General features: G+C 38.7%; 1 protein-coding gene across 1 annotated transcript in view; it reads right to left on the bottom strand.

Annotated features, from left to right (window-relative positions):
* LOC123768835 (uncharacterized) overlaps positions 1 to 13,406 on the bottom strand; it is a 45,155-nt gene that overhangs the window by 16,755 nt on the left and 14,994 nt on the right. The window contains exons 9-12 of the mRNA XM_069316430.1: positions 5,243 to 5,453; positions 3,562 to 4,434; positions 1,352 to 1,573; positions 636 to 847 (exon numbers count right to left, since the gene is read on the bottom strand). Of these exons, the coding sequence (XP_069172531.1) occupies positions 636 to 847; positions 1,352 to 1,573; positions 3,562 to 4,434; positions 5,243 to 5,453 (1,518 nt within the window). The remainder of the gene's footprint in view (positions 1 to 635; positions 848 to 1,351; positions 1,574 to 3,561; positions 4,435 to 5,242; positions 5,454 to 13,406) is intronic.

The following is a 13,406-nucleotide window of genomic DNA, read 5'->3' as shown; positions in this document are numbered from 1 at the left end:
ATTTATTACTTTCAGCTGTTGCTTCTGTCTTCTCTTTTATTTTACGTGTTTTTAGCTACTATTCTCCCCACCCTGTCTTCTTATTCAGGTTTTATTTCCACCTCGTTTGATTTCCCTCTTGCTCAAGTTACTTTAGCGGAAACGTTGTTCATAACTCACTGGAAAAGTGTTACGTTAATCGTGTAGCCTTAAGATTCGAAATTCCTATTGTGGGAATCATGATACACTGGATTTGAGAAATTAAATTTTCCTCTTATCCAAAAGGTCACATTTTTTCTGTGATCTATCATACTTAAGTATTGATTCTTTCATTTTCAAGCAGATAATTTCACCTAAACTTGGAAGTTTAAACCTGATCGACATCAAGGAAGCGAACGGTCTTATCCAGACTGGTTATATCTCTATTAAAAGTAATAATTTGTTATTGTCTGTTATGACTTAAGTAGCTTACTTTTACTTAAAAACCCGAGAGTTCTAGTGTTCTAGACACTTCACTGTTCTTAACCTCATTCGTAACCGTAAGAAACTTTGTCTGATCTCACCAAAATCCTTAATATCACCAGAAATGAAGATACAAATATTTTCTAAACCTCCCTGTTTGTTGTCATACATGACTTCCCAAATGGAGATCTTACTTAAACTTGGAGGAGATGAGGACAATGATGACGGCCAGGTTGCCGAGCACGGCCGTCACCACCACCAGCCACACAGCCACACGCAGCGCCAGGTTCCCCATGATGTCCTCGCAGGGGTTGAAGGCGTCAGGCTCCGGCACACAAAGGACGTAGTGGTAGTCTTTGGACAAGTTGCCGCAGGGGATAAAGCGGGTCTCATTCTTCGGCAGCGGCTAGGAGAGGGAGCGAGAAACAAGAAAATTTCAGTAGATAGATGGACACATATACATATATACACGAACAGACGTTGAAAACTTCATCTAACTCACTATGCAAAATTGTTATGAATAAAATAAGTAAAAAATGTCGTTAGAAAATGCAATTCACCCGTTCATAAAATAATTATCATAAACAAATGATAATTTGTTATAATTAAATAAACAAATCTAATGTTTACATTCCCTCTAAAAAGTAATTAGTCAATACAGTCACAATGTATAATATATTGTGACTGTATTGACTAATTACTTTTTAGAGGGAATGTAAACATTAGATTTGTACGCTTTCATTACTTGCGAGAAAATACTTCGTTAGATTTGCCTGAAGAAAAGCGAACTATAAAGCATTAGACAAATGTTTCATATAGAAAATGCAGATCTAGATCAAACTATAATTAATATTTCTTGAAGTTTGTAAAGTGATGCAACACTCTCTAAAGGGAAAAACTTCGAACGTACCACTGAAGGGTGCCAGCCAGAATCAGGGGCGTTCTTTTTTTTGGAACTGACTTCGTCTTTTCCAGGTACCAAAGAAAAGCCTCCATCTTTAGGGAACCCTTCACTTGAGTACTGATGCCCGTTGTCCTCAATAGGAAATCCTTGAGTATTGTTCTGCCCAGAGATGACACCGTACGTCTTGTCATCTCCGGAGTCCAAGGCAGGCAAGTGCTCCGGCCGCTCCTGGGGATATCATTGGTCTGACAAACGATAACGTCATGAGGATGATGACCTAATAATGTATTTGTATAGAGCTTATGTGTTGTCTTATGGCTTCGGCTGTGGAATTCAGAGATAGCAAGTTGACCATTAGTGTAGGGAGACTTGGCAGAGACGGAAATTTGTAATACTCTACGTTTGTCTTACACTAATATTTTAGTCTCATCTTGATTCTCATGTATTCCTATTCTTTGTCTATTAACATAGTCACTTAGTTTTATCTGTTTCTCACCTGAGTGATTGTCTGAATGTCTTTCTCTCTGCCTCTGTACCGTTTTCTCTGTCTGTCTGTGTCTCTTTCGCTTTCTCTCCATTCTAGGTAGATGTACAACTTAGTCATCATTGGAATTAACGCTGGCATTAATCCACTGAAACAATGTTATCCACTTTGCTTCTCGTTAAGAAGGTGGTTGTGTAAGCAATGAACACATGCTGTGAATGCCAGCAATAAAGGCTGTGTGTACTGTGTGGTTTTGTGTTCTTATTGGCTGTACATTATATATATATACATATATATATATATATATATATATATATATATATATATATATATATATATATATATATATATATATATATATATATATATATATATATATATATATATATATATATATATATATATATATATATATATATATATATATATATTTGTATATTTTGGTAGCAGTCTTTCCTGTAGACATATATTATAAAATATGACCGAAAAAGTAAGATTAATAATTCTAACACGAATTTTCTCGATCTTTCTTACGTTTCTTTTCACTGTTGATGGTAATTCAAAAATCAATTCTCCAAAATTCATTTTTATTTCTAGTCTGACGCGACACTTGAGCGCGTTTCGTAAAACTTATTACATTTTCAAAGACTTTAGTTTACATACACACACACAACTTTAACTGAATAGAGCTTAAACATCTTCGAGTTTTTTATACCTACATTTGGGTGAAGTGACATGTTACAATAGTTTTGGATGAGGTGAAAATAAACTTTTAACACAAGACAGGACACGAAACAATGTAATACAAACAGGTATTAAAGGTAGGTAACTGCAGAAGGCCTATTTTTATTGGCCCATATTTCTTGATGCTTCTATATTGGAGCTATATATGAACTCCAATATAGAAGCATCAAGAAATATGGGCCAATAAAAATAGGCCTTCTGCAGTTACCTACCTTTAATACCTGTTTGTATTACATTGTTTCGTGTCCTGTCTTGTGTTAAAAGTTTATTTTCACCTCATCCAAAACTATTGTAACATGTCACTTCACCCAAATGTAGGTATAAAAAACTCGAAGATGTTTAAGCTCTATTCAGTTAAAGTTGTGTGTGTGTGTGTGTAAGCTAAAGTCTTTGAAAATGTAATAAGTTTTACGAAACGCGCTCAAGTGTCGCGTCAGACTAGAAATAAAAATGAATTTTGGAGAATTGATTTTTGAATTACCATCAACAGTGAAAAGAAACGTAAGAAAGATCGAGAAAATTCGTGTTAGAATTATTAATCTTACTTTTTCGGTCATATTTAATAATATATATATATATATATATATATATATATATATATATATATATATATATATATATATATATATATATATATATAAAATATATATAATTTGGGGTGGGGTGGATGAAGAATTTATTGACCGGCAGAGAAGTTTTTAGTGGTTGTGTTTTGTTTGAAGAGATAAGCTATGCGTTGTTTCTGTTGTGTTTTTGTGTTCTTTGTTGTGCATGGGTGTACTGAGGTGTACTGGATGTATTCTAAGCTTATGAAGGCTATAAATGAGTGTTGATAGCGCAGCCTGCGAACTTATCTCATGATGTCGCTGTTTAGAAATTTATATAATGAGCATTTAAAAATTCAAAATTATGAGCATTAATTAACTGAAGGTTTTTTTATATATGAATCAAAGACAAAGTAAAAGAGGTAACACTCTAGGCAACCTACCGGGTCATGCCCTCCGCTGCTCTGGGAAGAGTCGTTCCTCCTGATGGAGAGTCCATGGAATCTGTTGGAGGTGGAGTTGAAATTTCCGAAGCCTGAGTAAGGAGTATGGTATCCGCCTATCGCACCACCTCCAATAAAGCTTTCGTCAACTTCCTGTTGGGTGTGAGAGTTCTCGTCTGTGTGAAACCTCTTTTCTGGATAAGGTATTAGCTCCTTTTCTGGTTCTCTCATTAACGCTGCTGTTCGCTGATCTTGCTGTGACGTTGGGAGAAGGTTATAGCGGGTCACATCACCGGTGTCAGAAAGTCCCACGAGTTCTGAGTGCTCACCACGACGGGACCGAGACATCAAATCTTCCAATTTATGTTCCGTCATGAACATTCCCGTACCTTTATAATCCGGATTTAATGCAAGTTTGAGTCTGGCACGATGGGCGTGATGCCCCTTATGACGAGTCCGTGAATGGGCAGCGTTTACTGGGGATAAAGAATATGACCCGCTATCTAGCCGCATCTTCCAGTAACGTGAGACAGCATCGGAGCTTGTGGCTGGACTGTGTACCGACAGTTTGTAACTTTCACGCTTCGCGTCCCTTGCCATCATGGTGCTAGTAGGGAGTGGGAGACTAACCACACCACCAGACTCTCTGGATAAGGAGCTTTCCCATCTGTCATCTGGCTCGCTCTGTCCTGAACTATCTTCAGGGACGGTCTCGGTAATTGTAGATGTGATAATATGACTTGGAAATCCTTCCATTGGAGCAATATACGTGGGAAACGCCTGGCGGGGTCTCGAGCGAATGGTAGACGCCATTACAGGAATATTTGGAGTTGTCAAGTCTGAGCACAGCTCTTCCATTTTACGAATGAATTCCTGGTTAGAAGATAATATTAAAAAGTGTCATAAAAGACTGGAAGAGAGAAAGAGAATGAGAACAGGATATATATATATATATATATATATATATATATATATATATATATATATATATATATATATATATATATATATATATATATATATATATATATATATATATATATATATATATATATATATATATATATATATATATATATATATATAGTATCCACCAGGCAAATGAACTATCGATTAGGTATCCAATAGGAAAATGAAAGGAAAGTTCCAAACGTGTTCGTGTTTTAACACATTAATAAGGAATTAAATGGGAACTTCATTTTCTTAGTGGATACTTACGCATAACGGAATCATGTATTTTTTGTAATTACTCTTGGCAATAAACAGGAGGGCGAGTGATTCATAAGGGTGATGGAGAGATTAGTGCGAGGGAGACATCGGTGAGGCAGATATAAATAAGCAACAGAAGCAAGGTAGACAGAAACTGTTCCAATAATATTTCACAATCAAGGACAGCAATTGGATGTAATCAGTATTTGACATAATGTCCAAATTTCCTAATATAAACACATTTTTTCATATAAATTAATTACTAAATTATATCTGTTCATGCCAATCAAAATTCTCAAATATCACCAGGAATGATTCATCATAATGGAATTCTGATGAATTATTGTTTAATTGTGATGAAAAATACTAATTCAATCATAAACTGAGAAAAAGAATACTAAAAATATCGTGTTGAACAGTACTCGAGAAGAAGTTGTGAAGAAAGATGCACTTGAGGAACCTTCTGACGTACCTGGTGCCTGATGTACTGCTTGGGGTCGTGCTGCTCAGGGAACTGGAAGGCGCAGCAGTGGTAGGGATAGGTGAGGTGGGCCTCCTTGATCGACTTGAAGGAGTAGATGGAGGGGAACACCTTGAGGCTCGGCGTCTTTTCCAAGTACAGGAAATCCAGGTCGGTTAATCCCAGCGTCGGGAGTGAGGTGATGGAGGTCTCGGACAGGTCCCTGGCCCCCATGAAAACATTTGTTTAGCTCCTTTAGGGAATAAGGAATTCAGGCTATGTCTTGGAAGGGTTTCCCCCTGTTCTTCTTAAGCTTTGTTATCATTTGCATTTATTGTTATTTTATTTTCGTAACAAAATTATTTATAAATGCTTTACATAAAAATATATAAATTTCCACTGAATGATCATTTTTCAATATATAAGAATTTTTTACTTCTTGAAGTGAATGAAAGACATGCTATCACCAGTTATTACAATATAAAGACTCTTTTCAACGGTGTTATCATTTAGTCACTCAGAACAGGCACACAAGGATTTGAAAATATCATCTTCCCGTAGTATTCAAATATACTCCCAAAAACTATATGCAGATAGTCACGGAAAAAACAACAACACGCAAACAATACAAAACATTCATTCCATTGCCAAATAAGTCAACTTAAGGCAACTAGGAAAATATAAGCCATATACAGAAATTTAATAAAATGTAGAACCCATCTTAAATTATCAAAATCTATAAAATATTCCTCCAGTCTGACATAAATAAGCTTGCGGGTACGCGAACATTGATTATCAGAGAAGCAAGTTATAAAAATAGCACACATCACGTTTTCTCTCCTGTAATCTAAGAAGCATGTAAATAGACATTTAATTGAAATTATATCAGAGAAAAGCTGAAAATTGGGGCTCCAATTTAACAAAGGCGAAGGTTACAACGATGCGTGGGAGGTCTGGAACGATATTGCACAACATAATTTTAATATACACATTTCTATTCTCTCACATCTCTGAGCTCCAGCAAAAGTTAGGAGCGCGCAGGTGTAAGAACATAAAGCAAGTGAATAAGAGGCAGTAGGAGATTTTTAAGACAGGGCACGAAAAGGAATAAAGATATAAGGCAGAAACTTTATGTAAATGATAGAGCTGAAAGGAGGAGATGAAAGAGAGCAGCAGATAATACCACTAACACACTATCGTTATTGGATAACATTTTCTTCGATGTGTTTTTGTGCATGCCGGGTCAGACTGGGTACGAACTATACAAACTATAATAAATATATACATATGTGTATATATATATATATATATATATATATATATATATATATATATATAGTATTCAACAACAAATCACACATTTTTTAAATAACGATACTAAATGGGAATATATACGACATACCAATGTATGTCAGCACATCTATTCTCTTTATCTGTGTCTAAAAGGCCTTATCTACGTGCCTTTGTCTCTCGGCTTGTGCCCCTCTTAGCCTCGTTATTTCTTTCTGACTTTATCTCTCTGTGTTCCCTATTTTTCTGACTGTGTGTGTGTGTCTCTATACCATTGTATTTGGTCTCTCTGTGTCTCCGTGCCTGTACCTCTGTGGATATTTCTTTGTGTGTCTGTTTTTCACTCTGTCTCTCTGTCATTTCTTTGTCTCTCTCTGTCCCAGTGATCATGTCTCCCGTAGTCTTTTGTCTTCCAGTGTCGTGTGGTGTATTTCACGCCGCCTATCCTCGTAACTCATGCCTCATAGTTCTGGGACTAGCTTAGTGGCATACCTCAGAACTTTTTCCAGCTTCGTCGTGTACTGGCAAGGTATGGGCTCCATGCTGGGGCCGCATACTCCAGGATTGTTCTTTCATACTTGGTATATAAGGTTCTGAATGATTCCTTGTGTGTGTGTGTGTGTGTGTGTGTGTGTGTGTGTGTGTGTGTGTGTGTGTGTGTGTGTGTGTGTGTGTGTGTGTGTGTGTGTGTGTGTGTGTGTGTGTGTGTGTGTGTGTGTGTGTGTGTGTGTTGGTTTGTGTGTGCTCAATAAACAATAGTTATTAGAATGTGAGGAAATGTACTTTTCATACAAATTCAACACACATTTGATAAATCATCTCATACACATTCCAGTACAAATAAATTTCGCAACACGTTGCAACATTTCAGAAAATACTTTAATTTCTCGCAACACTAGTCATTGCAGCGTGCTAGGCGCAATTAGCATATCCTTCCAATGAATTAAGCTGCTGTGTTCGTGGTTTGTATCGTTTCCAGTCCTCACGCCATCGTGTCCAATTCCTCCTTAATTGCAGAGGCTTAGTGGAGATTTTAGAGTTTCATGAGATACTTGATTAAACGATGGCAACTGAGAATGGTTATTAAGTCTTAGTTTCATTGTAATAGTTCTCATTGTCCTTATTATTTCGATTATTTTTATTATTATTATGTCATTAAATATATTGTTTTATTGTTATTTTTGATGTTGCCGTGTTTCCTCTTATTCTTCTTTTTTATGAAAATTATAAATATAATTTTGTAAGTATTGTAATCTCTGCTCATCAAATAACAGAAGTAAAGATGTATATCTACCAGTACCTTCCTTTCTTATTTTACGCGGCTTGATAATGGTCTAAAAGTGGACTCGCCTGGCGTTCCGCGAGCGCTATGTCATGGGTTCGTATCCTGGCCGGGGAAGATTTACTGGGCGCAATTCCTTAACTGTAGCCTCTGTTTAACGCAACAGTAAAATGTGTACTTGGATGAAAAAACGATTCTTCGCGGCGGGGATCGTATTCCAGGGACCTGCCCGAAACGCTACGCGTACTAGTGGCTGTACAAGAATGTAACAACTCTTGTATATATCTCAAAAAAAAAAAACGGACCAAAACGTCGTCGTATCTTCCTTTTCTGATGTGTGGTTTGATCACCAATAGAAGTAAAATATTAGAGTTACTAATACTACTAATGAAATTTGGGAATTTATTATAAATGTTCTGAACGATGCTTGGAGGTTTACTCGCGTTTAAATGCGGTTTTGCTGTTTTCGGGAGGAAGATATTGCATATATGTTAAGTTATATTTAATCAGATAAAGTTAGAGAGCGTCTCGTCAGGTATTTTACACAAAGTAATTTATTTCTGTTAACATCAGTCTGAAGACATTCTAATTTTTGTAGCTATCTCAGTCTCTGTCTCATTCCTGCGCCTCTCTCTCTCTCTCTCTCTCTCTCTCTCTCTCTCTCTCTCTCTCTCTCTCTCTCTCTCTCTCTCTCTCTCTCTCTCTCTCTCTCTCTCTCTCTCTCTCTCTCTCTCTCTCTCTCTCTCTCTCTCTCTCTCTCTCTCTCTCTCTCTCTCTCTCTCTCTCTCTCTCTCTCTCTCTCTCTCTCTCTCTCTCTCTGAACCTCTTTCCCAGCCACGCGAATACATCCATAGCACAATGCACCTTTGCTAGTTGTTTAGATTTCATTTTCTTCCTAATCTGTAAGGGCAATATTTGGGACAGCGCTCTGTGTCCTCAGGGCATGATGGTAAAGGGCAGGAAAATATTTTATAATACCAAGCACATAAAAATGCAGGACTGGTGAGGTAAACCAAGAGGAGGATACGAGAAGAAGGAAGAGCATTGAGAAGAGATTTGGAAAAAAAAATGACTAAAACAGGAGAAATGAAGAATAGATGAAGGCAGCAGGATTGACAATTTTGATCAAAACAAAATGCCATAAACTATAATAGTAAAGTAGAAGCATTATTTTTAAGGCAAGATGATAATAAAAGAGAAAGAGCAAGAGGAGGGTGCTACAGACGCACGAAATAAACTGAATAGCAGGAATCAGGAAGCAACATGGACCAGAAGATGGAGTGGTTAGTGGCTCTTCTCTGTTGGGAAATATCCCTCGGGAGATCCTGGCATTGTTACGTCAGGGTAGAGAGAAAGGAAGAGAAGGTGGAATGGGAAGCCAGTGGAGAAAGGAAAAGGAAAAAAAATCTACCAGCCAATGGAGAGGACCAGATAGAAGAGTCAACAGCACCAGAGGGTTACCGGGAAGAATGCACTCAAGTACCCAAGACCGGGGAGAGGAAAGTAAGAGAGAGAGAGAGAAAGAGGGAGACACAGACAGACAGACAGACAGACAGACAGACAGACAGACAGACAGACAGACAGACAGACAGACAGACAGACAGACAGACAGACAGACAGACAGGCAGGCAGGCAGACACGAGAGAAAAGCGAAATATATAATGTAAAAGCATTTATTGTGGAGTAAGATAAATTATGGAGATACAAGAAGTCTGAAAAAGAAGGTAAATACAAAATAAAACATGAAAGAAATGAAAGGACGGAGGAAGGAAGTATTCGGTCATAAACAATAAGGAAGGCATGTGTTCCTTCATCAAACTCACCGCTCGAACACATTCTACCCCCAGACACGTAGACATTCTACCAGACAAGCAGACAGTCTACTACCAGACATGCAGACATTTTCCCTCAGACACGAGAACTTCCTACCAAAGACACGTCGATAAGCTCCAACAAACATGTGAAAAACCTATCTAATGTCACGAGAACATTGTACCACCAGAGAAAGTTGTACCAACAGACATGTAAGCAGCACTTTGTAACATGAGACAGACAGGGGCTGTAATAACAGCCATAGACCCTCGACCAGCTTACTCCAGGGTGCTCTCTCATCAGACATGCAAACATTAGTCTACACTTATGGAAATAACATAATATATTGTTTGCTTTATATAGTAAATAATTTAGCTGAATTTCATTACTTTACGAAGGGAGAAAGATGCCTCAGCATGCTTTGGTTAGGGTTGATTAAGTTAGGTTTGATGGTTAAATGAGTCTCTGATAACAGAAAATCTTTGCTAATATATATATTTCTTGGCGGACAAACGCTCGGGAGTCGTAGTTCAAAGGGCCCGGGTTCGATTCACGGCAGGGATGGAAATAAATGGATATCGTTTTTTTCACCTAATGCACTTGTTCACCTAACAGTAAATACGTACCTAGGAGGTAAACAACTTCAACGGGTTGCATCCTGGGAATATGCGTTTGTGTGTTAAAGTTAAACGTATATAGTAGATAGATATGGTAGAATGAAAACAGGGATGATGTGTATGTTTAATGTGTATAACACAGATGCGTAAGAACCTGCTTCAAATGTTTCCATTAGAGTTAATATTTCATTAAAACGTTCTTAGAAACAGACAACAATCACGATTAAATTTAGCTTCAGAGCCACTGCCAGTGAACAATAAAAAGTCAATCTGCACCAATATACCTCCGTATGTAAAAATAATAATGATGTTATCTGAGTGCTTATTTTCCTGAGTGGGAGAACAGCGCTGAAGTTTTTATTTACCTACACTTAATATTACTTATCACAGGATCACTAGAATAACTATTTAAGATTCAATGAAAGTGAAGATACTACAGACATCATTTATATTATTAAGGTCTCTGGTTACATACTTTGAGAAGCGTTATGTATTTTCTTTAAAATCGCCCTAATTCCTCGCATGTAATACCGATGACTATTTTTACCAAAATAACTCACGCGATTTTTATAGACAATGTAAAAATAATCTTTGTAAAAAGCAACAGGATATTAGGCCAAATAACTTTCTATCAGTTCTCAGAAGAACCCTTTTATGCAGGCCTCCTGGTTCCCAGCACTCGTTGGAAGGCAGCCCTGAGCCCCCACCCTATCTCACTCACGTTGCATACTGATTACCTGATGGGCGGAGCCAGGAGCACGCCAGGGGGTACATAATAGGAACTTTTGGTAGGGACTGCATCAGGGACGTCTCGAAGAGCTTCACCAGGAGCGGTATATTGGTGTACTGGCCGGGCGAGGGCCGGGAAGGTATCGAGATACGGGTCAAACTCTCGGGGAAACTCAGTCATTTGTGGGATTGTTTTGTGTCTTGGCCCAAAGAGCACTCGAGTCGTAAACATTGGGTAACTTGTGGACCTTATTCCCAGTCGTGGCGCAGCAACCTTCACCTCACAGTCAGGTGGGGGAGGGGAGGCCAGGACGCGGGGAGCAGGTTAATGGAGGAGGTCGAAGAATTATGTGAAGGGGAAGGAATGAGGCAAAATAAAGAGTAAGTGGAGAGGGGAAGATAAGTGGGTAATTGGAAGGTTTTTCCAAAATGCTTTAACCTTCGACCGTTTCAACAAGCTATGATTTTCTTGCTAGAGTAGTATATCAGCAAAGGTACATTAGGTCATTATTATCGATACTGTAATAATACTCGGGGTTATTATCGAGCAACAGGTAACGAAGAAATTACATTCTATAATGTTATGACTACTACAGTACATTATTTTCCTAATTTAACCCGTCGGTAATCAGCTTTAAACATCTATAATGAACCCGCCAGACGATATCGGTCAGGTTAAACGCTCCTTAGGGCCACTTACAGCCAGGAAAGAACTTGAAAGCATTACTGGGAAGTGATCAATAAATTGTGAAAAGTGGATAAAGAGCATGTCCAATGTGTTCTTCTAGGCTTCTTGGATGGTGTTAACTCATCATATGTATAGGATGCGATAACAACTTGGGTTTAGTTTACAATCTCGAATGAAATACGGAAAAGTTAATAGTTAAAACTGTGATCGGATACAATCTGCATTTACCTCTGAAATATTGTACACTGCAGACAACACTGAGAGAAGGTACACTACAGGTACCACTGAGAGAGGGTACACTACAGGCACTACTGAGAGAGGGTACACTACAGACACCACTGAGAGAGGGTACACTACAGACACCACTGAGAGAGGGTACACTACAGGCACCACTGAGAGAGGGTACACTACAGGCACCACTGAGAGAGGGTACACTACAGACACCACTGAGAGAGGGTACACTACAGGTACCACTGAGAGAGGGTACACTACAGGCACCACTGAGAGAGGGTACACTACAGACACCACTGAGAGAGGGTACACTACAGGCACCACTGAGAGAGGGTACACTACAGGCACCACTGAGAGAGGGTACACTACAGACACCACTGAGAGAGGGTACACTACAGGTACCACTGAGAGAGGGTACACTACAGGCACTACTGAGAGAGGGTACACTACAGACACCACTGAGAGAGGGTGCACTACAGACACCACTGAGAGAGGGTACACTACAGACACCACTGAGAGAGGGTACACTACAGGTACCACTGAGAGAGGGTACACTAGGCACTACTGAGAGAGGGTACACTAGGCACTACTGAGAGAGGATACACTGACACATCTCATGGCGAAACAACTCGAAAATCATATTGTGAAAGTGAATAAGACTTTCCACTCTTGCTGGATGGTAGAGAGACGGTCTGGCTTCTTGCAGGTCAGTGTTTAATCCTCGACCTCGACCGTTGGGCACTTCCAACACCCTTCCAGGTGCTCTTTACATGAGTTAATTAGGTACAATTAACTAGTAACTCCAGCTATGTTCCTAATTTCCCTTAAGGCTTCGCATACAGAAAGTGGTTAGCTTGCGTGAAAATTTGTGCATATTTCTGTGTGTATGGATCTCAGCCAATTAGTGAAAGTTATTGCTAAAAGAAGAGGCAGAAAGCGACACACACATGTAACACGGGTGTTTCGTTCGTAACTTTTAATCTTCTTTTATACCTTCACCCTGTCCTTATCTTTATTCGCTTCTCAAACCAAGGGACCCCCAGAGCTATACTTGAGCCGACCCCACGCCACCTGGTCTTAAGCCGCTTGACCGGCTTAAGATTCTACAACCTTATGACGTGAAAACAGACTTCTAGCAAAACTCTAGAATCGCCTTGCGCTGCCACCATCAGACCATTACCACTGAACAATGACCGAGGTCTGGATCGATCATGCTAATCAATAAACCTTGGGGCTTTATCCCCAATAGTAATATATGGGAGGGATGAATTATTACGTTAAAAGTGTGGAAAAATTAAAATCATAGGGAGTTATGAATTCTCATTTGGTGTAAGTATCTGCGGCCCAACTCAACTCGGCCTCTTAGGCTACCCACGTGGTCCGGGACAATGTAAATAAATTACATAACATGGAAATTAATAAAAAGAAAATTTACTAGCTAAATGGTTTATTCAAAACTAAACAATATCTAAAATCAAAGCACTCCCTAAACTGAGCCCTCCCTGACGTGAAAAGCAATGAGTTGAA

The sequence above is a fragment of the Procambarus clarkii genome, chromosome 83, assembly GCF_040958095.1.
Source record: "Procambarus clarkii isolate CNS0578487 chromosome 83, FALCON_Pclarkii_2.0, whole genome shotgun sequence".
NCBI lineage: Eukaryota > Metazoa > Arthropoda > Malacostraca > Decapoda > Cambaridae > Procambarus > Procambarus clarkii.
The sequence above is the reverse complement of the archived record's forward strand: the minus strand, read 5'-3'. Positions and strand labels throughout refer to the sequence as shown.